The 27,325-nt window shown below is 37.4% G+C and overlaps 1 protein-coding gene across 1 annotated transcript in view; it reads right to left on the bottom strand.

The window, feature by feature from the left end:
* The window catches only part of TRAPPC10 (trafficking protein particle complex subunit 10), a 36,308-nt gene that overhangs the window by 7,805 nt on the left and 1,178 nt on the right, over positions 1-27,325 (bottom strand). The window contains exons 2-15 of the mRNA XM_057378900.1: positions 18,819-18,900; positions 17,970-18,105; positions 16,702-16,898; positions 15,214-15,409; positions 13,968-14,079; positions 12,736-12,983; positions 10,815-10,961; positions 8,867-8,981; positions 8,294-8,370; positions 6,585-6,676; positions 5,437-5,577; positions 4,360-4,472; positions 3,449-3,963; positions 734-875 (exon numbers count right to left, since the gene is read on the bottom strand). Of these exons, the coding sequence (XP_057234883.1) occupies positions 734-875; positions 3,449-3,963; positions 4,360-4,472; positions 5,437-5,577; positions 6,585-6,676; positions 8,294-8,370; positions 8,867-8,981; positions 10,815-10,961; positions 12,736-12,983; positions 13,968-14,079; positions 15,214-15,409; positions 16,702-16,898; positions 17,970-18,105; positions 18,819-18,900 (2,313 nt within the window). The remainder of the gene's footprint in view (positions 1-733; positions 876-3,448; positions 3,964-4,359; positions 4,473-5,436; positions 5,578-6,584; positions 6,677-8,293; positions 8,371-8,866; positions 8,982-10,814; positions 10,962-12,735; positions 12,984-13,967; positions 14,080-15,213; positions 15,410-16,701; positions 16,899-17,969; positions 18,106-18,818; positions 18,901-27,325) is intronic.

Here is a 27,325-nt window from a genome sequence, read left to right as displayed (position 1 = left end):
TAGCCTGAAAACAAATCACTATTAACTTCCATTTATACACTTGAATAAACCCTACAAGTAGTGTTCAGCTTCCCCTGAAACCAATGCATGTRTTCAGTATTCATTTCTAATAAGTTTGTATTATCATCTCTATTAGAGAATCCCTTTTCTTACTTATTTCTTCTAAAGATCAAAGGGATTGCAGCATCATGTTARGAGGAATTTCTTCAYAGAAAGGGTGATTAGACATTGGATGGGGCTGCCCAAGGAAGTGGTCACTGTCCCTGCARGTGTTTAAGAAAAGACTRGAGGTGGCACTCAGTGCCAGGATCTGGTTGACATGGTGTTATCTGGCCATAGGTTGGACTTGACTAGAGAGATTTTTCCCAATCTAACTGATTCTGTGATCCCAAACACAACCAATAAGGAACTCAGTCAATTACAAATGTAAATATTCACTTGTAATCAGTGTGCCAGTTCAAATCACATGATTTCAGTGACATTACATTACATTGCAATTAATGTTCAAAAGTGACACTACATGTCCAGAGCTAAGCACTGGAATTAGTTGGTCAAAATCAGCCATCACTGGCAGACATTATGATGAATAATTTGAAAAGCAAGGTTATATTTTAAACTCAAAATGCAGGGTAAGGCAAATTGAATAATACCGAAGCCATGGAACACTTTCTCAAATCCCACAGGGGCACAATAGGAATCATAAAAGCAACTTCAGCACAGCCACTGTACCTACCAGTCATGGGCTCCACTTTGAGCTGGGGCTCCTGGGAGTACACATCGTACTGCACGATCGGGTAGATGTGAAGAAGGACAAACTGCACCTTTCCCACTGAAGTGCACAGCTGCCTGAGTGTGTATGTCCCAGGTTCTTTGGCCTTGGAAAAAAACATTGGAATGGATTTTTTAAGTTTAAGAAAATACTTCTAGAACAAACCCTCCATAAAAGAACAGCATGTTTCTATCTTCTTTTTATCAGGTACTTTGGATTTGTAAATTAAAACTGCAGATTTGTTTTCTGAGTAAATGACAAATTTGCACAAAGGGGTAGCACTTTTTGCCCTACTAAGGAAGGAGCTCTGGAGTGCTGGCTGATCCAGGGGAAAACTTCATCATTAAAAAGTACTAATAATCCGAATAACTAATATAGACCTATACTGTCCATTTGTTACTTTGTGTTTTGCCTTGTTTGTTGGTTGGTCCCCCACCATAGTGCAACACACATGAAAAAAACATCATTAAGTACTTAAATAATACCGATGCTTATTTGGCTAATTCATAAAAACAATTATAAAATCCTACTGCCTTATGTAAGGCACAGCTTTCAGCTCCAGCTATTGATTTCACATATTCCACATCACACACCCTGAGCCAATGTTTACAAGAAAATAACACATACATATTTAATTTCCAACTCTTCCCATACCCTGAGTAATGGGATTCTGGATGTTTTTCGATAAGATTAGAAACAAAGGCAAATACCTAACACCTGCTAGTATATTTATTCTTGATTCTATTTGCTCTTAGGGACTGCTAGGAAATGGAAAGTGTTTGCTTTTTTTCATGTGCCATTTACYAAGTGTTATACATAAATACCAATGCTGGGTATAACTAAATAAGTCCACAAGTTATAGAGAAAAGCTCTACCAACTCAACATTCAAACCTCATGCAGTTATTTACATAGCAAATCCAGACTGAAATTCAGTATTATGCATTTTGACATTAAAGTCACTACATTTTAGCCCTAAAAACCAGAAAAGCATTTAATTACATTAAAATATAGACATACTTTAAAAATCTGAAATGGAATGGGAATATTGGTCTAAAGAATTTAAACAATGCTTTCTGATCTCTTTTAATGCTTGGAAAAAAATACTGCAAGATTGCTGTCAGCATAAATAATGCTAATCATAAGTGTAAGGTCTACAGAAAGRATCAAACTCCCTCTGTATCACAAAAGCACAGTCATTTCTCTTCCTGCAGAAGTGGTGCAATTAAGCATTACTTTCAGAAAATTCAGAAAACAAGTTSTCAGCAGTTTCTATCCTCTGGACAGCTTTGTAATCCACTGAAGTGACATAGTGTATTTCTAGAATGATAATTTTTAGTAAATTTATAGTAAATATTTTGGAAATACTGCAGCTCAAATCTAAAGAAGCTTTCATTCTTTCTAGTCTTTAAACCTAACATTATTTCCACCAGTGAAAATTTAAGTTAATTAAGGAGAATCAGTTGCAACTAGGAGATTAGACTGCTTTAGTGAACATAGGTGGGAAGAATGCCCAAATGTGTTTTAAAAAAAAATCACTTGGCACTCGAAAGTTATCTAACAATACACTGTTAAAATGATAATGTGCCCAGACTTTCCCTTTAAGCAGAAGTAAGTCATGCCTTAAACAACTGTCCTGTAGAATCCACCCTGAGCAGTCTTCCCAAGCAAAGTTMTTTTCTTGAAGGGAAGGTTGGGACAATAGGAAAAGTTATAAATAAGTAAGTAATAAATAAAAGTAAGGCTGTCCATTCTCCAGGGGCTACCAGATGCATGGCAGAACCAAGCAAAGTTAATGCAGAGCTCTATCTAGTTTTTCACCCGTATCTCTTCTCCTGGTGTTTTTCAATTGCTCCCTGAWCTCACTAAGTCCAAATGCCTGCTCAGTGCAGTCCCTAACAGCTTTCCTCTAGTATCTGAAATCCAGTTTTACATATATGTTAATTTATTTCACAGAAAACTGCATTTCCAGGCACCAAGGCCTCTGACATGTCCAAATCTTTGTCCCTGTCCTTTGAAAGGATGAGCCATCTCAGATCACAGGCCAGCAGGTAGTTCAAATGACATTACTGCCATTGCAGAGATGATAACTGATTAGTTAGTTGAGTTAGTTAGATGATGACTAGTGAGAGCAATTTTAATTCTATCATCTTCTAAATTCAAATATTTGTAGCTGAGCTTAACTTTGTCACRCTTGTTCCAGGTAGGTTTATTCTATCCACCAAGGCAAAAAATATTCTAATCCCCTCCAGAGACAAAAACAGGCTACTAACCAAATTTAACCACACAATCACTTGCTAAAGGGCTAGAAAAAGAATTCACATTGAAACTTCTGGACATTATTCTGAATGAGCTCAAGAGTACAGGCAGACTTCATGAGCAGTACATTATAYTGAATATGAATTTATCAGTTTAATTTTTGGCAGCATTAGTCAAGATGTTTAAAATAAGTTTAGGAAAGCTGACTCAAATGATTTCAAACAGAAAAGTACATTCTAGCATAAAAACAACAGCATCTTTTCAAGGGAAATGATGGTATAGAACAACAAAAAGGGGAATGTATGATCCAAGTGTAACAGGAAGCAATATAGGTCCCACCCATCAACACAGTGCGCCTCCTCAGCCAAAATTTTTAATTTCTCTTTCACGAGTGCTACAATCACCCAACTACAAAAACATACCTGAATATCGAATGTTATTTTATTGTCCCCTGGTTCCAGGGTCAAGTTGTTGCACTTCAACACGTGAGCCCCATCTTCCAAAGTGAGCCCCGAGGGCACGTCCAGGGAGCTGCTGCTCTCCTGCCTGCGCAGCAGCATGTGCACGTTCTTGCAGATAATCCCTGCTGTGTTCAAGGAGTTGTCCGAGGGGCTCCGTTCGTACATTTCGTACAGCTCCAGCGCTGGCAGGTTGTTTCTTTGCAAAGACACGCCTGGRATTTCATTTGGGAAGGTGATGACACCGTTGGAAGTTTTGTGCTTGGTGAGCCACTCGGCTGTTTTCCTGTAGCTRTTCTTTTCAATGCTGAAGTGAACGTGGATGGCGACCTGGTCCACGTGGACAGGGATGGGCATTTGGCTCAGCAAAGTCAACTCAATGGACAACTTTCCACCCACGTGGACAACAGCATTTGGAGGGTCAAAATGCAGAGTTTTCAGCTGGGCAAAGGAGTGCATAGGCAATATAACCTTTTGAGCTGGAACGACAAAAATGGGATTTTATTATTCTCAAGTGCTGCTGGAGATGAGCAAAGCTTTTGTTTAAAAATTCACCCCTAGAATTAAATGGATCAACAACTTTTCACAATCAATAATTTCACAACAAATCAATACTTTCCAATTTTTATCTTGCATGAGATTTAAAGATTTCAAGATTTGTCTTCCAACAGCTACTTAGACTACAATTTCCACATCCAGGCTATTAAAAGCAACTAAGAGAGATTGTCCAAGCAGAAGTTGAACATTTCATTATTGCAGAACACAGTACACAAACACAGTAGCATTAAGTGACAAACTTCCCACAGCACAAAAATCAAGCACAAGTACAACTTTAAGAAACTAATTAAGATTAGAGCATCTCAAGTTTAACCTACCTTGGTTCTCTGCTTGCTGATTGGCAAAATCTAGGATTTCTTGGCAAAATCTTTTGCGTTCCTCTTCTGTTAAATGATTATCACCAGCTAAAAGGCTGCTTGTTTGGAGATAACTAATGAAATTAAGGAAACATGAGGTAGAAAACCATAACAATTAGAAATTTGATTGAAAACAAGCCAGCTCAGGTACTGCTTTTCTGATCTTTAGAGGCAAGACCTACTGTTATAATCATCATATTTTTCCACTAGAAAGGAAACAATGGAAGATTTACTGCCATCTGAGAGTACCGCATCTCAATACTTCTGTAGCAGGCCTACCAAAAATAAGAATCATTATTAACCAGTGCCTGGTTAATCCTGCCTCATCTAAAAAGATTCATGAGCATAGAAAATTCATTATTTGACAATAATAAATGCAGAGTGCAAGTTAAAGACACAGTGTTTTGCATTACCCTGGCCAACATTTAGCACCAAATAACCTGAATAATCTATTTTATTCCAATTTACTTGGCTGAGAATCTGCCAGTTGTTAGAGAATCGCCCTAACTGCTGGGGATACAATCAATCACTTAAATTTTAGCTAAGAATGCAATATTACTGGCTCAGATTCTTTGTGAGCGTTTGCATTGAAGCAGAAAAATTCAGGAGTGCTTAAAAATGGTATGAGAATTTGCAAAGGAGGCTGACATGTATAATGTGTGCCTTGTTCTAAAAACACACAAACCAACAAAAAATCAGCACAACAGAACCCCCAAAATACACTCTATGGTGTCTGGTGAACTGAAGACAAACTTCACACAATCCATGATGCACCACTCTCTAGAGCTTGGACATGTTTAMAACAAAGGGCAGCAACCAGATGCAAAAGGTGTTAAGTGAACCAGCTGTTAAAAAAATAACCCCAAAAAAATAAATAACCCAACCCTTCCCAGATGAACATCAACAATGGAAACAAGAATTAACTCATCTGTCTCAGCTCAGACTCAGAATGTTAAGCAGTCTCTACTATTAAATAAAATAATCCCAAGCACCATTTTCTCAGTCTCAATTTTTCTGGCTCTGCCTTTTAGAGGATACTTTTCGATCTGCCCAAGCTGTTTCTGACATTCAGCCAGCTGCTTTCTCGTGTGTGTGACCAGCAGTGCCCAGCCCTCAGCAAGGTAGGTTTTCAGTGCTCCTTGAAGATACACCTCTGCCTTCTGGGGACCTTTCTTCCTCCTTGGAAAATAAAGAAATGAGCACACAAAGGTAAGAAACTTTGCAGCCATGGAAACTCGCTGCATCTTTTCTCAAAGTGATAATGGGGGAGAAACACAGCAAGTAAATATAGGACAACCTGCAGTGAACCATTATGATCTTTATTTTTCTAGTAACAGATCAGCATTTGGGCTTCCTTTATTGCAATTCATTTAAGCAAGTAGAACTGAAATTAATATCAATATTCCATGTCARTGAAAGGCTCCATATGTAGATCTATCCCAAGTCAGAGCAAATGATTTTAAGGAACCTCCCACATATGAAATAAAAGTCATCTAAAGCTTCTGACAGTAAACTAAAAATTTGCTTACTCAAAAATTTTAAAGCAGAAAAAATACTTCAGTGAAAAATTTATCACCACACAGTAGTTCCATGGCAGTCTTTAAACCTAACATTATTCCCACCAGTGAAAATTTAAATTAATTTAGGAGAATCAGTTGCAACTAGGAGATTAGACTGCTTTAGTGAACATCAGTGCAAAGAATGTCCAAATGTGTTTTAAAAAAAACACTTGGCATTCGAAAATTCTTCTAAACAAAAAAAAAAAAAAACAAACCAAGAAAAAAACAAACCTACCAAAAAAAAAACCACTGAAAAATGCAGGTTTTCTCAGTGGATTTTAACAGTAGGAATAAACACAAAAAAATGTATTTGGAAATTTGTTTCACAGTGGGTGGGGGGGGAAGAAACAAACATTTTGCAACCATAAGCTCAAATTTGAAATGGATTACTTTGCATGTTTTCTGGCTTTGTTTTAGGTATATCCAGACAACATATGTAAAGATAACTTTGCATTCACTACAGCCTGCTCCCTAAGTTTTTCCTGAAATACAGCCTAAACCAGGGCTTGTTTACACTTTAAAAAATACCTTTTAAAATTCCTGTTTAAATAGAGCGTATTTTTCTCAGGGATAACATCCAAATGCTTTCAAGCTAATGCACTTAAGGCATTTTAAAGATTCACTTACATATAAAACTCWGCCAAGTCCTTTCCCACAAGCTTAGCTGAGCGAATTCTTCCAATATTTGTGTACATTTCAATGGTGGCATGGGACAGATCCTGTTTAAAAGAAAAGAGATTATTATAAGCTTTATGTATTTTTAGCAGCTATATGGTATTTCCCACAAATTCATAACCAGTGACYAAGTTACTACAACAAAATGCCCAGAATGAGTCACATTTGCCCTGAGCACAAAATACACAGCAGTTTGTAACAGGTCACCTTCACTCCTTCTGCACTTGGTCATTATCCCATATATGTAAAAGCTAGGTTATAATCAGAATAATTATTTTCATGAGAATGCCTTAAAGGACTTTTGCTTACATTCCCAAATTGAAGTTTATCACTCATCTTTAAGCTTAATATCCAGTGTCTAAGTCTTCCCCTTGCTCACCTTCCTCCCCTTGCCCTACTTTAATAACAACACAAACCTTTCCCAAAAAATTAGCAGCTACGACACACTGCATTCAAGCACACAACTTTTTTCTAAAGTCCATAATAACCTCTGGCAGATACATAAAAACATAAAAAATACATTCCATTGTGACAAGACAAAGGGGAATGGCTCCAAACTGAGAGGACTTTTTAAAAATGCAAACAAATAACCTTAGCTGTGTCGGGAAATTTTAACTAATCAGTTTTTCTCCACTGAATACACCGATTAAATATGGGGTAGATATAAAACATACATATTTATGTGACAACTACACAGAGAACAATCTTTCGTAGTGTATCTGACATCTGRATTTCTGTTGCATAAAAGTGCAGTCAGAAATACAAAGAGGAATGGCAATTCTCTCATGGGCAAACACTACAGACCCTAAATTTAACAAGATATTGCAGAGTTCAAGTTGGAACCAAAAATTTAAGAACAGCTGGCAACGCTGCAGATTTTAATTTTGATCCAGCTAGACAATTAGTTCTATAAAGAAATGAACAATAAGTGAAACCTGGTATCTTTAGGCAAAATCTTTTGAGACCTTTTCTTTCAGTAAAACCTTGCAAAATTAAATATCACGTAATTTTCATGTTTTAAAAAAAGAAATTCCATTTCCCTCCAAGTTTTCCCCAGAAAACTTTAATGACAGTACTTCAAATAAAAGAAATACAAGAAGAAAAATTATTTAAGGAAAAAAAAACAAAACAACCCAACAAAAACTGTCAAACCAAGCCCTCAAAAAATCAAGCACAGTCTTGCAACAGTTGAGAGGTTTCTGTTTTATTTAATAATCTTTCATTAAAAAAAAAACCCAAAAGATTACCAAAAAACCTAAAATCATTACAGTAGGGGAACTGCCAGGAAATAAAGATGGACATTAAAGCATCAATACTCTTCTGGGAAAGACTCAGTTAACTCTGAATTTGGGAGTGCAGAACATGATAGCCATGACATTGGCTTTTTTAGTATCTAAGTATACATACCCACAGAAAATARCATCCAGCTCATAACTGTAAATATTAAAGTCAAAGCAAATATTTGAAACTTGGGGCCCATAYAGGGTTCCAGCTGTAAAACAAATCAGCCTTGTTGTGCTCAGTGTGCAAGAAATAATCTTTGATACCAAAATATGGAAATGCAGRTTTATGTTCTCAATGTATCTTCTCAGGTTTGAAAACTTTGGCCCTATTTAATCTACAATGTAAACCCAATATAAATTAGCAAAACTCATACTTACTAAGTAGTGTTTTTCAAAAGCTTCTACAGATGATAAGGCCTCTTTGAGTTTCTTGTAAGGGCTCTGTGATGCATTGGCTTTAGAAAAAAGCAGGACAAGAGGTGTCACTTACAAATACATTCTTAGAACAGGCCGCACACCCCTGCACCCCATTCTTACATTTTCTCCAGTAGAAAGTGGAGAGAAAACTAAAAACTAGTATCACTTTGTAGCTCCAGGTGAAGGTTATCTGTTTGCATCTGATCAAGGATGCTCCATTTGGTTTTAAAATAATTTTAAGTAATTGTCTGAAGCACTTATAACTTAACTCAAATCCAGTGCTGTTTAAGAACCATTTACATAAATGCTGATAAATGGAGCATCAATGGGAAAACTTATATTTGCAATAGTAAGGAGGGTGCACTGGTAATTTAAAATACTAGACACATATTAAAAAAAAACCTGTAAGAGAGAAATCTCTATCTATGTGTGTAGATATAAATATACAGAGATATTTRGAAATTCTTATTACTGATATATTTATATGCTATTTAATGTCAGTTATTGGAAGGCATCCCTACTTTCCTGAAGTACCTGTTTCAGGGCGCTCTGCTCCCAGCCCTGCTAACAGATCCACAGTCCTGTTAAGGTCTTCTGAATTGGGCCCCTTCTCTGACACAAGTCCACACAGATAACCCAGAGATTTTAACTGTAAGAGAAACCAGATGCTTGCTTTCAGTAGGCTATAAAATCAACATAAAACTCCTCTTACTCTATTACACTGTTTCATTTTTATTGCTTTCATATTATGCTGCTTATAGGAGCTCAAAATTAAGTGTTATTCTCACAGTATAAACTAACTCATTAAATAATTAAATTGCATAAAAGTTACTGACTCAAATATTGGAGCATGTGCCTATACACACACTTCCCTATGTGCACAACATTTATCTGAGTAAATCCTTCTGGTTTTCAATATAAACACAAACAAAGCTCAAGTTGTTCAGCAGTTATGACCTGGATTATTTCTAATAGCTGTGTCGATATTTTTGAAAACTGTACAATCAAGAAAAGCAGGCAGTCTGCAGTAGAATGATTAGGCAGCTTGCAAATGCACCTCAAGTATTGTATTCAGGTGAAAACCTTCCTGAAAAAGAGATTAGCACAGCTAACAGTGTTAATACAGCTAACTACCATAAAACCCCTTCTAGACAGCAGCTGCCAGTTGACACCCAGAATCTTGTCTTAAAGGAGCTCTCATCTGTTGGCCATTTGGTTCATTTACTTAGAGAACTCAATCAAATACAAAGGTAAGCCCACAAAAGAATAAARGTGTCAGCTTGTCACATTACTCCACACTATAAAAAATGGTGATGGACATTAACTTTTTTTAAAATTTATTTTTAAACTCCACTTAATTTTGCTACTAGTTGCTAAATTTCCTCATTCAGTTGGTTCCACCTTACTGCTCCTCATTATCCTAAAATTCTTCCCTTTACCCTTTGTATTAGAAAAATAATGAATGGGAGGAACATTTCCAGCTCTGTTTGGAACCTGTCTTCCACAGAAATACCTAAGGAGTATGGGAAGAATCTGCTGCACTAATTACCATTTTAAACAATTCTTTGCTTCGTTTGTTTTGATCTCTACCCCCTTTTCTTTTAAGCAATAACTCTTCAAGGTCAAATTGTATTTCTYTGCTTTTGTAATAAAAGGGTGAGTTAGAGATTCATACATCTACAGAGATATAGGCAAACTATGATGAAAATAAATATCAAATGTTCTACAGGCTATGGAAACAAGAGGATGAGTCTTCAAAAAATGTTGGTCTTCAAAAAACATCCACAAAGATCACAGCAGGCTATTCCAGTAGTTTCTGGAGTTTACCTTCTTTCTAAAATGTTCTTCCACAGTGGAAAGCAGTAGAAACCTCAAACATCATCTCTTTCATAGAAACAGAAGAGGTGGAACTTGAAAAGTTAGGGAAGCAGTTTAACCAAACTAAAAGGTGACTTTAGAACATCTGTGGTAAAGGCTGGTAACTGAAAAAACTGAAATAATTTGCTTTTTTCAAAAGCCACCAAGGGTAACACCTTCCATGAAGGGAGGGGTCTATTACTACTGTTCTAGCATGCTGGAGAAATAGTGACCTGTGTAAAGACACTGCTGTAATCTCTATTTCTAATGGTAAATGCATCCAAATCTGGGCACCTTTTCCTGTTGTAACTGAAATTCACATGTGCTCTCTCTCAGTCAACATGGATTGAGCTTGTTCTGGAGTTTAATCAAACTAGTGATCACTTATCAAATTAGTGGCGAGGAAAGGAGAGAGAGAAAAAGAGAAGAACACTTTTGTTATTCCCAGGCCTCAAAGCACAGTGAAAAAAGTGGATATAAACACGTATGCCTCATGTAGTCTGGACTCCAGGAAATGTACAGAACACAGTATCAAATTCCACAACAAGAAGGACAAAATCCGTTCCAGGGRAACAAAAATTCTACTTCAATACTACACCACCACCCCAACACATCATTCACTCACCTTCTCAGTGGCATAGCTCCACAGGCCAACTGTGTGGGAAACATTTGCTTCTATTTGAGCYCTATCACAGCAGCCTTCTATTCTCTGTAAGACTTCCAAGCAACTCAAAAACACCCAGCAATCCAAAGCTCCAGGAGGAACTGAGACCTGGAGATGAATAGATAAAATTAACTGGGAAATAAACCATAGTCAGATGAGAAAATACTTCAGTAAAAGTACTCTTCTTGATACAACACAGCAGAACCTCTTGGAAGAGTTTAGTCTAGGAATACACAAAGCACAGCCCAACTCCTGCTGAATAATTTCTATAAACATATTAACTACATTTGATATGCTCATCAAGATGCAAGAGAAGGAAAGGAAGACTAATAGGTACCACCACTTGGAAAAATTCCAAGAGTTTGAAAACCAAGCCTAAGGAAAAACAGAGAAAGGAAAAATTTCTGTAAATAGAATACTGCTTTCTTAAGGAAATAGAATACTGCTTTCCTAAAGAAACATTGGTTCTAACTGAGATGAAATTATAAGTATACTAAGAAGTGTTAAACTGGAAAAAAAACAAATTAGTCTCTAAGTTTATTCATCAAAGGGTAAGACATCTGTCAAGGACAATTAATTAAAAATGGAGATGAAAACAAACAAAGAAACAAATACAAAAAGAGAAAGATAAAGAAAGAAAGTAAGATTTTGATACTAGAATACTTTCCAGTATTAAGACAAAGATGAGTGTAACTAAGATATGGAATATAGTCACAATAATGGTGTCTCAAAACCAATGAAAAATATTCCTTTTAGAAAGACTACGAAAGTCSTAAAACCCATAATAAACTAGGAGACTAATGGGATAGGAAAGTTCAAAGTACGAGCACAATGGACTTGAAGAAATAATAAATATCTGAATTCCGAAATAAATTTCAGGCATATAAAGATCCTAAGAAGATAGTTTAGATTTCAGCGGTGTGTTCAGCGGTGTCAGTCCATGTTAAAAGTGGTGCCTGCATTAAGAAAAAGGATTACTACAGGGGTAACTACATGCTATACACAATTAAGAATCACTGTCTCGCAGTAAGAAAACTGAATTCAGTTTGGATCAGCACARTAAGACAGGAACAGCAGAAATAAGAGTCAGTGCAGAGGAAAACTCCAAACTTTGGGGCACAGGGCAGATCTGGGGTGCAGCAAAAGGGAAACTGTAGGAAGCACCTTCAGAGACCTAAAAGGCTACATTTAAAAAAAAAGCCCAAACAAATATCACAGATTACATACACAAATCAAACTATCTGTGGGAATTACACATTAGTTTTAGAACACATGAAGGTGTCAGCAAAGCATCTGAAGCAGATTTGCAGTTTTCACATGCAGATGAACAGATGGAACTTACTACCACAATGTCAGACAGGCAAAGTTGGCAGCTGCTGTTACAATGGCACAGATAAAACTAACAGAGCACCCATGGGATGAGGACATGGGTAAGCCACAGAGTGATACTCAGAAATAATCTTTTTGTTACAGAGGATTAGCCTGCATAACAGCATATTAACCACTCTGCCTCATTTCCTTCAATACAACACTGCTATAGACTTAAATTGTGGGAATTACAGTTCAATAGATTGGTAATAAACCCATGAAAGAAGCAGACAAATGACTACCAGGTTAGAGAAGTTAATTTTACAGGTGAAGACTAAAACACTTTAACTAAATACAGGTTTGGTTTTCAGATGTGATGTCTCCAAATCTCTTGCCAAAGTCATCCTCAAGATGACACAATCAACTGCAGCACAATTGTTAYTACAGCATCATTTTGATAACTCACAGCCAGTGCCTACTGAATCCTGGTCACCAACAGCTGAACTTAAAAGAACTTGTTAGATCATCACTGGATAAAATCATTCACAAAATGGATTMGGTTACACTGACTCACCTCCAATAGCTTCAGTTCTTGCACACAATTATGAAGAAGCTCCAGTGCTCTCTGGGAAACCTCCCATGGCCTCTGCAGGAAGATTAACAACGTGCACTGACGAGAGAACAGGTAACTACGCAGGTCCAGCAGCGTCGCCTCCTGGTTCTGAATCAGCTCTCTCTTCTCCATGTCTATTGGTTTCCTCAGAATTAAACCATTCCAGCTCCTCACTGGCTGGCAAAAAAATGTCAGCCAGTTTGCACCATCTAAGTAAACAAAGTCAATATCCAAGAATCAACCACTGCTTTCTAGGAAAGCCTCATCAACCTCCCTCCAGAGGCTGTGAGCTGCCTTAGTCTTTCCCAAGTTTATCATATGAATAAATGACTTAATGTCTTAACCTCAAAAAGCAAAATTAAAAACCACCAGAACTTCCAAAGTGAGATAACAGAATTTCAGAACATTTGATTCCCAAAGGCATTTTGTCATAATTGTAAGCTTGTCATTAGTATAGTGGCAATCAGTTTGTAATTTATTTCTGAGCAATTAAGCCTACATGAAGTTCAAAACAAACAAGCTTTATTTACTTAAGTATTTCGTATTCAGCCATCCTGGATGGATGTGCCACCATTTCCAAGTATTGCATTGGGTTCAGTCAGCACAAATCTATTTCACTGCAATTACTCCTGCACTGTATTTTCAACAGATTCATAAAACACATCTGATTAAAGCTGTTAYATAACAACATGTGCTTTAGCTCATTAAAACAGTTTAAAGTTATTTGATACTTCTGGCACAGTAATTTTTCTCAAAAATAAAGTTAAATCTTCTGTAGCACAGATTAAGCACCTATTTCMATCAAGTTTTGCAGTGATTACCAAACATCTTGTGTAATTTGAGGCAGCAGWGAATGCACTTTTCCAGGAAGCTCTTTACTGAAAAACCTAGCAGTGAGCTGTGAAAACAGCAGCTGTATCTTAGCCAGATCAATACTTGTGTAATTTCATAGTTCAGGGCTCTGTTGTAACAACACCCCATTAGAGCAAAMCACAGATTTTCATTAAAAATTGCTTCTAAGCCCCAGAGATGAGAAACAAAACTTTGGTAATACTGTAATAGATGGACACTTGAGTCCGCACACAGCATAAAACAAGAGCAAACTGCCCAGTGCAGTCTCACTGTGACTGCCCAAAGCACAGAGAAGATAYTCATATACTGAATGTATTTATTTCACATTTTCAGACACTTACCACCAGCACCAAAGTTGACAACGTACTGAGAGAACAAGGCATCCAGTTCATCATACTGCACCAGTGCATCCTCAAACTGCTGCAGCATCTCAAAGACAAAGGCCAGTTCCTCCTTTTGGCACACAAGCAGTACAGGGCACATGTTACTGATACTGCTCACTCTGGCATTATGGCCTGTCCCTATCCCTCCACAGAGCTSCAGGAACCATTTTTTCTAACATTCATTTCACATATATAGAAAAACCTGCCCTTGGGGCAGATGTATCATTTCTTCCTAACACAGGGACGTTCACGAAAGGAGATTAAGTCATACAGCTCTGCCAGTAAATTCTGATGTGTATCCAGATCCTGATTCACTACAAGATATTGCTCATACAGCTATTAAAARTTTGAACTTAAATAAATGAATATAAAAATAAATGCTGAAGACTCATCTCCCGTAACAGTACTAATGTTTTCCCCTCTGTTTACACCATGAAGGCATCAATTGCAGCACATTATAAAAGGGGKTTTTGTACACAAAGCCAAACTGGTAAGTAGAAGAAGTCTCAAAACTGGATATATCCTATGCAAAAGGTAGCACATGCAGTTAAAGGAGATATGAGGGTAAGGTGGAGTGGAGAACAGCACTGCACAGGGACCAGAAAATTCCAAAGGAATAAAGACCTTTAATTTTATCTAACAAGAGGTTCTTGCTTTTCTCTAAATCATTTTATTCTGAAATAAAATTATAACTATTTAAAAAATGGAATTCATGGCACTTTCTATATGGATTCCTTCAAAAAAGAAATTTTTCTAAACATCATCTCCCTACACACTAATAACAATGTGAATAAAGAAGACAGCAAAATTCATATTAAATACCAATTGTGAGTTTGAGTGTGTTTGCACAAGCATTGTAATGGAACATTTACCCCAAATTCAAGAGCAACTTCTTTTTAGATTATATACTTTTTAGATTAAATTTGTTTGCTTCAATTGAGGTTTGTAAAGCTTCGACAAGCCTGAAAAGTGCTTTTTTAACAGCAGGAAAACATATTACTGCATTAACCGTACTACAAGGCAACCCAAACCTGCTCCAAACAGGATCCAAAAATGGTGCTTTTACACCAGTCTTCATAATTCCTGCCCCAGCCTCAAAGAATAATCAGAACATTAAAAGTACCAGAAATCTAACCACAATAAAAAAAAGCACCATTTATAAAACCAGGACTCAAGTTCTTCTTCAGTATCAAGACACTCTTACCTGGACCATGAAATACTCGCAGAAGCTCCAYCCTGGCTCAGTCCTTTTCTCTCTCAAAGTTCTCATGTCATCTTCAAACTTGCCTAAGTTTTTGGTAAAGGACATGAGAAGCAATGTCCTGAGTTTGGTCAGGAAGGCATTCCAAGATTCCTGAGAACGGGAAGAGTCTTTCAAGGGGTCAGAAAGTACCACACATCTGTAAAGAGATTGATAATATTATATTTGAGGAGGAAAACATTTAATTCACATATAAATTCCCTGTTGAACACTGGGCATACCTGACAAATTTAGTTTTTCATTTCACATTAATCAGAGTCAAAAAAAAACAAGGTTGAGGGTTATGTTTGTTTGTTCGGAGGCAGCTATGCTGGGGGGTTTAGGTTGGTTTTTTTTTGGTTATGGCTTGGTAGCTTTTTTTAAACTTTTTCATGTGATATAGTTTATGAGAAGAGTTAAGTGTTTTACCCAGAACAAGTACTGTAGAGTTTTATTTTTTTGAAGCAAATAATGGATGCATTATTCTAACTACTTAAATATAAGTAATGCTGTAGCTATCCTAGAAAAGTCTGCCTAGCAATACAAATCAGCAAAACAGCAAATATAGCTACTCAYGGTGAGGATTATACAAAATACAGATCAAGATCTATTAGACCACATATACTCAGCCTTTCCTAGCTCACTTGAAATAATCATCCATAATAGACTCTTGCAGTATCTCAATTTGGTTGTACACATCCTTTCTACTAAAACTTCCTCTGCTTTTTTCAGAAAATAAACAGATGCCATTAATTCACCAAAAAAATTAACATTTTTCAGAGCATTTTCTTTCCTCAGTTTTTCTATCACAATTGGGTAGCATTCAAAAAGCTAACAATAACTCTAAAGACAGGAAAACCTCTCATCCAAGTAAAACACKCTTTCTGGTTGGAAAATCCTATTTTGTTAGCTTTAATGAAAGCAAAAMCAGTTTTATATATTCAGTACCATTTCCCCAGAATAAAAGCATCTGAAGAAATTGGTCTTATGTCAATTATCTCAGAGYGGAAAGCTGATTAAGAGAATGGTACAAAGTACAATGGCAAAAAATAAGCCCTATTGGCCTCATATCCCTACTCACCTCATTCCCACTACCTGTAACTCTGATAACATTTTTGCAAGCACCTAAGCAAACAAAATACCCTGAAAGTCTAAAAACTGATCATCATCACACTGCTCCCTTTAAACCTCTCCTAGCCAGGGGAAGATACTTGAAATCTGTTTGAAACACATTTCAAAGGCACCACAAACCCAGGAAGAACTGAAAATAAACTTCTCCATTTATTCTYTGTGCCAGCCTCCTTCAAAGCACAGATTTCACAGGTGCCATCAGTCTGAATGCTGGACATCAAGGGAAGTCTTTAAATGAGCAAGAAATGTCTTGCATATGGAGTTTTTAAATCAGCACACTGGTCAAAAGATTAAAATGTTGGSAAGTCCAAGAATGCTCACCTGTCACTTTGCTTGTTACAGAAGTCATTCCTTATTTTATCCACTATAGAGGTCCGGGGAAGGATATTGGTTTTGTTCTTTTTCTTGGCATCACTCTCAACCACCACAATCAGCCAGTCCACTGAGCTGTGAGCTTTGAGAACRTTCTGCCACTTGGTGATGTCATCCTTGACTGTGGTTTTGTACAGTTCCGTGTCCTGGGATGAGAAGTGGTGAATCATCAAATCAAACAGGCATTCTGAACAATTTCAAAAGCAAGTTTTGTTCCAAAAGAAGRCAAACAGAAAGACATATCAAATGGGATTAGTGAAAGTAAGTTCACTCACTGAAAGAAATCAAATAAGATTTGGTTAGTAAAGTTCTGGTCTTTGAATTTRATTAATTTCCAGTATTTTGGTTAACAGCAAATATAGTATTTGGTTCTTTATCATTCCTCATATGATTGAAATAAAGATTTTTAAACATGATTGAAACTCTTTTATTTTACACATTCTGGAACTTTACAATAAAAACATGTTTGAAATTACRAAGTTGAGCTGCTTTATACTCCCATAGTAACAGAAGTGTGATATTTGCACCTTCCGCACTGCTCAAATCTCAACCTGTTTACAAGCTTTTTCATCAAAATATTTTTTTTTAAAAAAGCAGCACCAATGTTTGGCAGTTTTTTGCATSTGGGTTGGTGTTATACAGATAAATTCAGGTAATTCTTAAGGCTGTTCTGGATTCTTTTTGAATGGTCATAGATCAGATGTCACCTGTGTCCTTCAACTGGATAATTAATGCACAACAGAGGCAAACCAAAAGGCAGTGAACTGGAGATAAACAGGATTAAGACATGCCAAATCTCACCCAGTTAAATTGCTGACACACACAGAAGACAGAATTAAAGAAAAGAAGCATGTATTTTCATACCAGTGCACCAACAGATCATAACTGAACTACCSTGGCCACATTTCTGTGTTATGAAGAAAGTGCACTGTACCACTGCAGTAACACTGTAAGATCCTGGGGTTTTTTGAGACAAGGTACTGAAAACAKGTTATTCAAATTCCTGTCCTCTTAGTGTCAGTTAACATTACAAACAGATACTGCTTATGGCAAGAAGTGCTCAAGCTAGGTTTTGTTTCCAGCAATATCAGGTATGCAATGCTTATGCAAGCCAGACTTAATTGTTTTGACTTTCTGCTTGTGCTGTTATTTTTGTTTCATTTTCAGGCTTATGTGAACAATTTAATTTTTAAATTTGAGTTTTTCYGAGTACTTACACCACATTCTGTCCAATAAATATGAAGAAAGGGAAAAGTCAAAAGGGCCTTATTCCCTTCTTTGGGTAGTAGCTCCTCTTTAAACTGAACAAAGTTGGATTCCAGGTGAATCATCTTCGGAGCACGGCCGTAAGACCTACAAAGTTTAAAAATTTTAATTAGTAGACAGTATAAAAACATGAGCATGTGTTGTGGGGAGAAGGAACAAACTGAAATACTCTTGGCACTGGAAACTCACAAACTTCACTTATATATAAGTTTGTATAAAGTTAACTAAAACTTTACAAACTATATAGTTTGTATAAAGTTAACTAAAACTTGGTATTACATGAAATGAGATAGAGGCTCCTTTTTGAAGAACAAGAAGCCCTTCAGCTTTCAGTAAAAGATTTTCTGTATCTCTAGGACGAGCAGAAAACACCAAATACAAGAATTCCCCAAATATTTYTTCCAATCACAAAATAGTACCATACCAAACTTTCTGAATGGAACTACATCTAATTCCAYTTGAGTTCTACCTATATTCTCACTGAGAAGAAAGCCTATCACTTTCAGAACACAGTGGCCAAAGTACATCAAAGCACACCAAGACAAACCCCAAACCACAAAACCAAGAAGAGAAACACAGCATCACTATCATTTTCCTCTAGRCAAAGTTGAAGGGTTKAAAGGATCATCCTGAAGAGTACAACATTCACTCTGATTATTTAATAACTCCAGTTTCTTCGAGTCAGTTGCTCTGTTCAACTCAATTTATGGTAAGAGCTTCTCAGAATACAACAAATACACATTTACCCAAGTCAAAAAACAGACACTGAAAAAGTATCACTGAATACAATGTAAGCTTACCTCCTCCATTCCATGGGTTCTCTAGGAAGCTGCTGAGAAAGCGTAGGATACAAGGAAGTAAATAAATTCTGATCTCCAGCACCTAAAAGTGAAAGGCATTAATATATTAGCATGTGCAAATTATAGAATATTTAATATGCTACCCTACTAATGGTCTGCTATTTCATTAAGAATATTTAATTTTGTCTGCGATGTGGAAACTGGAGTCCAGCACTGAACTGGATTTTTTTAAATCACTCTCAAGACCTAATGCAACACCCTGTAAACTTCCTATTATGATTTTCCACAGAGCTACATAATCCATACACAAAAGAGGGTATCACTCACACAGCTGGTCCAGCTCCAAAAACTAAACAAGCAGATCCTTAGCTGGAGTCATTGGTTTTAAAAAAAAAAAAAATTCAAAATAGTGCAGAATTTTAGCTTCCCGAACCAGCATACTGGTTCCCATCCCTTCTGCAGCTGGGCCTACCCTCAGAAAATCAGGTTTAGCACATGTTCTGTGCTTTACTGGATATGATTCCTCTCTCCTCATTATTCTGGGGCTGTTCTTAATACAAAACACGTCCCTGACAACCACACTATTCCTGAGGACTTCAGAAATATGAGGTCTGTTAACACAGTGCAGGTCCCAAACAACTACATTAAATATACACCACTGGAGGAGCTACTTATATACAAATCAGAACAAAATGTAGAGTCTACCACATGGAAAAATATATCTTAAGTATGTTTTCAACAAAAATTCTTCAATTCTGTTGCTTTCCTTTAGATACAGGGAGGATATGACAAGGACAAGACATTAATTAAGATGTTAACAGCTGTACAGGCAATTCTGCTATTCCCTGGTAGTTTTCCTTTTCACAATCATCTGCCATTGTGCAGCACAACAGAACAGGAAGATCTTCTTCTCACCTTCCTGTGGAACTGGAAGCTGCAGCTGAAGAAGTACCTGACATCTTTTCTTCTCCCTYCCACCCCCCAATCTCACCTCCAGGCACACAGCCAGGCATTGCCTCCACATTATTTAGCATTCTATAGTTTACCTTAGAAATCCTTTCCTAGTCCACTCACCTTTTCCARATTTTCTCACATAATATATGTGAGAATAACAATATATTTTGATTACCAGCATTAGCACAATTCTATCACCACACAATAAAGTGTATTTAAAAATTAAATTTAAAAGTCTGGTTACATGTAGGAAAAAATCCAGCTCTTCTGATGTCTGACCACATCAGCTATTAGTCAACAATGCAATTTTRTAGAATAGCTAACACACAAAACARAAACAACAAAAAAACCTCACTCTACCAGTAGTGCTTTAGCCTTATTTCTCCAGCAAAATACTTCATGCTTGATTCTTCACCTCCATCCTGTCTGAATTACGTGTACCATACCAAATACTAYTTAAGACTACAAATGCCCAGAATGAAAACTGAAACAAGTGTTGGTCATATCGTCAATGTGGTTTAATACCAAGTTACACCTCTATGAGCTGAGTTGAGAAGTCTATTGATTTGCAGCTCATTACTGCCCACAGAGAGTGAAACATGGCTTAGTGACTTAGCAGCAGCACGATGACCACATCAAAATGAGAGTCTGTGAGCTTGAAGTCTGCTGGAAAGAACAAGTCACATATTTCATCTCTCAAGCATAACRAAGTACTTTTTATACACTGCACCTAAAAATTCAATGTATGCCACGAAAAGAAATTCAGAATTTAACATCTTAAGCAAAAAGGACGACTCCTGAATACAGAGGAACTAAAGGATAATGCRTAAGCACCCTGCTATTTCTGACAGCCACATCACATTATCAGCTTAAAACAGGTATATTCATTCYAAAACCAGTCAGCTTTTCCTCCTGCATTGGTTTTGAGGGCATCTGAGATACACATAAGAAYGTGGTTTAGGATCAAGGCAACAGAGGCCTGCAGGATTAGAAGAAAAGTGAGAACAGACCTTCAATGTAAAATACATTGGCTGTCTTTGAACACAGATCAGAGCTGCTACCACACATTTCCAACACCMCAAGGGCTGAAACTTTTCATGCTCTGCTCAAGTGGACCCTGTATCTACTGTAATCAGCATGTTTGAGCTGATAAAGCCAAGAACACTAAAAGTGAAGTTTCAGCAGGCAACACCAGCAAAGCACTGACATGGGACCAACGCTGTGACCAGTAAGTAGCAAGGGACTGTAAGGGCTGTCAGACTGGCAAGATGCACAGTAAATTCTGGACTAAGTTCTACTGGGCTGCAGGGAGGGAAGGGAGCACCTCACAGCAAGTAGACAAGAACAGAACAAAATATCTCAAAACATCACTCTTTCTAGAGTGGTGTTGAGCAAGATTCCTGTGACTCAAGACACCTTAAGCATGGCAGAAGTCTCCTTCTCTTCTCTATACATGAGTAGTTGGTCTACTTTCTATGGTCTACTTTACAATATATTAAAAAAAATGGTTAAGAAAAAAGTAAGATGGAAAATAAAGAAGAAGTAGAGSAGAAAAAACAAACCACACCACTAGAGGAATTTTTGCTCATATCTGACTGAATTCTATGGATTTTGAATGAAACATTCCAAAACCCCAAGTAACCCTGGAATTCAACCTTAGAGCAAACSCCAAAAGTCTGCACAAAATTGAGATAATTGCTTCAAAGGTTTTGTTGTAGCATTTTTGTCATGTTTTTTTGCAACTCAGGGAGGTTGCTTTGGGTAAGGGTGTTTCAGAAAACGAAACTAACAAACAAAAGAAAAAATAAAAGAGAGATGATGCATACAAATTCATTTCAGTGGGTTGGTCTGAACACTAAGACCCAGCCCAAACTATTCTATGCTTKTTAGTAACAGTGGAAAGCTGCCTCTGGCCAGAGTATAAATGGTTAGCAGATACAATTGAAAAGGAGAAGGAAGGATGTGCATATACAGGAAGGAGAAGTAACTCCGGAATCCTATCATAATTAAAATCAGGCAGCCTTCTAGAGAAGGGTTGTCATCTTTTAGAATCAACAGGCAAATAAGATCTAAATATCCCATAATGATGATAGCTAGGGAGTAACATTTAAAAGTCCAATAGCCTCTGGAGCACCTATCTCAGCTTTTAAACTGTGTATGTCTAAATTAATCTACTCTCCACCTGGATGTAACACACACCCTCCAAATATAAAAAGAACACAGTAATTCTTTAGGTGATGCCCCGCCAAGTATCAGGTATGTGAAGTGGCAGTAGGAACACAACAGTTTAAAGCAACAACAATGTTCAAATGGCACACGTTAAAAAGAAATACTCCAGGAGAAAGAGAAAGCACCTGTTTCCTTTCTTTCCACATCACAAAGTTCAAAAGGTATGGCCTTTGCCACGTATCTAACACTGCACGTGCTGTGGGCGGAGAATGGATTGAGAGCAGCCCTGAGGAGAAGAACTCCTTGCTGGTRGATGAGAGGCTGGATATGAGCTGGCYATGTGCACTGAGAGCCCAGAAAGCCAAATATGTCCTGGGCTGCATCCAAAGCATCATGGGCAGCAGGAAAGGTGGGATTCTGCCCCTCTGCCCTGCTGTGGTGAGGCCCCATCTGCAGAGCTGTCCCCAGCCTTGGGATCCTCAGCATGAGAACAACATTGACCTGTTGAAGTGAGACCAGAACAGGGACACAAAGATGCTCAGGATGCTGGGGCACCTCTGCTGTGAGAGAGGCTGAGAGTGCGGTTGTTCACACCTGAAAGCYCCTTCCAGTGCCTAAAGGGGCTCCAAGAGAGCAGGAGAAGGACTTTGTACAAGGGAATACAGTGTCAGGGCAAGGGGCAACGGCTTTAAGCTGAAAGAGGTTAGATTGAGACATCAGGAAGAAATTCTTCCCCGTGAAGATGGGGGGCCCAGCACAGGATGCCCAGAGAAGCTGTGGCTGCCCCATCCCTGGAAATGTCCAGGACCAGGCTGGATGGGGCTTGGAACAACCTGGGATAGTGGAAAGTGTACCTGCCCATGGCAGGGCAGTGGAACTGGATGATCTTTAAAGTATCTTCCAACCCAAACAAATCTGTGGTTCTTTCCTCCTTGACTTTCTTCCTGACATTTTGATAGAATAGATCAGTGCAGCCTTCCTCCCTTCCSTGTTTCCCTATCTAGGACAGTTGTTCTACTCTAAATTTGCACGGGAACAATGAAAACCAGAATGACCGCCTAAACAGAACTTCCAAGGGGAACATTCTCTTCTTTGTAGCAGCTGTCTAATACCRAAGAACCATAAAAATATTGACATTTTTTAGGTTCACGCCCACCTAAAACCACCAAAATCCCCCATAATCTACTTTTTCCTAAAAATTTCCAAACTTCTTAGATGCTTAGATGCTTTGTCACTGTAGTATTTGAATATCCCACAATGATTTTTTTTTTTTTTCCTAGAGGAAATTATCCCAACCTAGTAACTACACAGGCAGTGTAAAACAAAAACTCCTGAGGTCAGATGACTAAAGAAGACAAATATTTTCCTTTGATACCAGTGACAGGCCCAGTCAACTGAGATAAAAGGCTTTGAATACCTTTAAAAGAAGGCAGGGACAAGACTACACTTCAGTGTGATTTTGTTTATGTTTTATCCCCAAATATYACAGCTAACCTTTTGGATCCCATTTACTTTTCCACTTGTAAAGAGTTCTGCTATGAATCTTCCTTATTAAATCCCTAGCCTGTTATAAGTGGATCTACCTGAAGTTTTGGAAGGCTGGTGAGGTTTCTATATTTATATCTTTCAACGGCCCTCCTCTCCCCCAACCCAATCTCATCTTCAAAAGAGTTTAAAAACAAAAAACACAACACAGCTAAATTGCTAWATAAAAACCTTAGCTGATTCACCAGAAGAAAATTCTTCTAGCAAAACTCTACTGTTGCACTTCTAAATCTGTAAAACGGGTTAACACTGACAAGAATATGCCACTACTCATGACATATGTAATAAAATATTTAAGCACAGAATAATGGATCAACTATACAATAGTTACAATGCAGGCAAGAGTTCTGTTTGGAAATAGGGAAAATGTACTTTTAAGATATAGCTGTTAGATRKTTTCAYWAGCAGCAAATCATTCCAATCACTTSGGCTACATSCCACTTCTTGCTGGCACATTTTTTTATTACATCTATCTACTAGTAACGGAAGAACTTCTGAACCAAGCTCTTCCAGTCCCAGAACAATATCCTTAACTGCAAGTATTTATTTTCACCACAAAAAGATGCAAAATTCTTGCCTTTTCCTCCCCACCYCTTACTTCTRTTAACCTTTCTGTTCCTGCTGTAGRTAACAGCAAACATTTTCTATTCTTGAGCCTACAAAGCTTTTGCTGATGGTTTTTCTGTTGCTGTATCACAGCACATTCTGAACATGGACCAGACTGATGCATCCCATTCTCTCCCAAGATTATATGTAAGTCAATTGTGCTAGAACAGATTATTGACAGTGAGAGCAAACATGCAAAYACACAATATAAACAGATAGCAGACAATATCAACAGATACTACAAGCTGATAATGGAATATTCCACAACTGCATGAAGATAATTACAAAGGAACAGCTTGTTAGGAAAGCTCTGAAAAACCTATTAATTATTTCATTTAGCAGAATTGCCTTTAGTCTTCAGCCTCCTCTTCATATGGTTAGAGAGCTAATAATTTGAGTGCAAATCAGCTACATAAGGATGAGTTCTTTGGCTGATATACATGTGCAACATTACAYTGAAGCACCAAAGACTTTCTCAAAATTTCAAATAGGATTCACAAGAAGGAAACAACATTGTTTGGGTTTCCTAAGAAAGAAGTCTACACTGGTTTAGAGACTTTGTGAAGTCAACGTTGTATAGAAATCACCCCAAGTTCAAGATGTTCGATGCAAACACTCAACCTGCTTCTGCAAATAAACTAAAAAAATTAACGATGCTAAAAATAATACTTCTACAGCAATGAGAAAGCTAGAAGGTGACTCAAAACACTTCGTAAGCTTACCAGGTCTAGTAGCAATGCAGAAAAATTGCTACAAACTTGAGTTGAGAGTTTGCAAAGTACCTGCCAGAGTGAGCAGAACCACAGCTGGACAGTAAAAGTCCCCAGTGGGTTTGCAATCTAGTAAGACTGACAGTGTAAAAAATATGGCTCAAATTAATCTGGAAATGAGTCATCATGGCACTCAGTCCTACCTGACAAGAATGATTTAATACTCAGGGATGCTGCCATACTGAGAAAAGGGAAAAAAGCATAAAGGAATAGCAACTTTCTGTGAATATACTATTTTTTCCACACTTAGAAAATCTGCCAAGAGAAAGAGTCTCCAGAAGTTTGTAATACCTTGCTCAATACTATCAATCTAAAAACCCTCTTATAAAAGTACAGGGTCTTTCCAGTAATACAAACACTRTAAGAAAAAGGCTAATTCACCAACACACAGCTCCCTGAGGGCAAAATGATTAAGTTACAGTACTAACAAGAAAAAAGTACTGACAAAAACTGCATTTGCATTTGGCATCAGATATCCAGGACAAGTGGAACCTGACATATTTTTTGCATAGGCCGAAGCCTGTACACACATAGAGTGCTGAATTTAGGGTTGTGCCAAAATAGCAAATAACTACCATTACAATACAAATTAACTCTCAGATTTGAAAGCATAACTCTCTTTACCAAAGAAGCATTCCTTTCAGAGTACTGCCAAATTTATTTCAAGTAGGTAAAAACATTTATTTACAAAACAACGCTGGCAGGCAGAGTGCTGAAAAGAAGCTTCACTACGAACAAAACTTCCTCTTCAGTTCTCTCTTATTAAGAACAAACCCTAAAAGTTACCAGGAGTATTTAATGATACAAATGTTTACCTGACAGAGATTAATCTACATCTTGTAGCAAAAGGAAAAACACTTAKGTTATAAAAAGCACCCTCACTTAACCTTCACTCTTCCTTCACAGAATCAAAACCCAGCCATCCCCTCACAGGTCTGTTTTCCCCTCACATASCCCTCCTGGGTGGGACAATTATCCCAGACAACTCCAACTGCCTGAAACAGGAGCCACAAACGAAAGATAAACTGTGTTTGTTGAGCAGTTTCTAATATCATGGCTTTTAATATGTTTTGCAACAAACCAGCACCAWGTCAATCCTCTCACTGGAAGGCCCAGCCTCACCTCCACATAAATCTCTGGCAACATAATGCTTAGAGGAGTTYTTCTTCAAGTAAATCATTACTGCTGAATGCACTTATTTGAAATACTACAGTCTCTAAGTAGTCCACTTCCCTGGATAGAGAAGAAAGGAAACTGTTACAGTAAAATGCATTCCCCACTGAAATCAAATAGTGTGGGTTTAAAATACAGCAAGTCACCTTACAACATTCACCAGAGAAGTAATCTCKGAGCACTTTTGCTGAATTAACATTAATTCCTGAATTAGGCTGTCTCAGACAAAGCCAYTCYTGTCCATACCAGKRAAGATACCACTGTCATKCTTGTCCAGAGCACAAGAAATTATTCCCTCAGTCCACRGGCAAGGCATACAAATGACACATAACGCTCACCTCTTATCTCATTTGTAAGTCTGCTGCTACCATACTGAATGGGGATGAGTCCAAATCATTTTACAACCATAATGTATGTTCACTCACCACACAAAATTAGTATTATTTTCAATATCAGAYAACTGGGCTTGATTGAAACCTGGTTACATTCAATGATTGGAATTTTGAAAATTTCCTTGTACAAAGAGACCAGAGTTCTTTTCAGCACCTATCAACAAAAACCCCAAGCCTGAGGGGAAAATTGTGKGTACTTCAACAGACTAAAATGTTATTTATTCAAATCATACAGGAATAGTGAAGACTGACCTGCATCACCATGGCCCATGGCCCCCTGCCATACGCATGGAGACTCTCTAGTTCTGAACATACATAAAGACAAAACCTAAAAAGCAACTCCCACAGACTAAACAGTAACATTAACACCAACAAACTATATCCTCCAGATCTTTCTGACATGTACATTTTTCTGACTTTAAATCTGAAGTGAATGGATTTCAGAATTCTTGAAATAGGTGAGTAGAGAAGATTTATTACAGATCCTGTTCACTTCACGTTATGAACTGCATTTAAAAAAGAGGAAAGAAGTTTAAGACAGAAAAAACCACACTTACAAGATAGCCTGGAGAAAATATATACGAGTTCCACAATTATACAGCTACAAGATTAYGGTTGGATACTTTTTCTAAGTAAGCTCTAAGACCTTAATCACCAATAAATGCTTACTCCATAATAAGGCAACACACAACTGTGAAACAAGTTTCTATTTCATAGGCACATAAAGCATTCCCAGTGTTCTATGATAAAGTGCAAATATGTATTTTGTTACATCATCAGCAGAAATACTTCTGACTAAGAACAGCCACTGGCTACCTTTTGTTAAAAAAGAAAAAGCAGAATTTTCCATGCTGATCTCATTCAGCTTACCTTTTTATTAACAGCATTATGGATGCAA

This window comes from Malurus melanocephalus, unplaced genomic scaffold, assembly GCF_030028575.1.
Source record: "Malurus melanocephalus ecotype Western Australia unplaced genomic scaffold, MMel_1.1 scaffold_379, whole genome shotgun sequence".
NCBI lineage: Eukaryota > Metazoa > Chordata > Aves > Passeriformes > Maluridae > Malurus > Malurus melanocephalus.
Note: the sequence above shows the minus strand (reverse complement) of the source record. Positions and strands in the feature narration are given on the sequence as shown.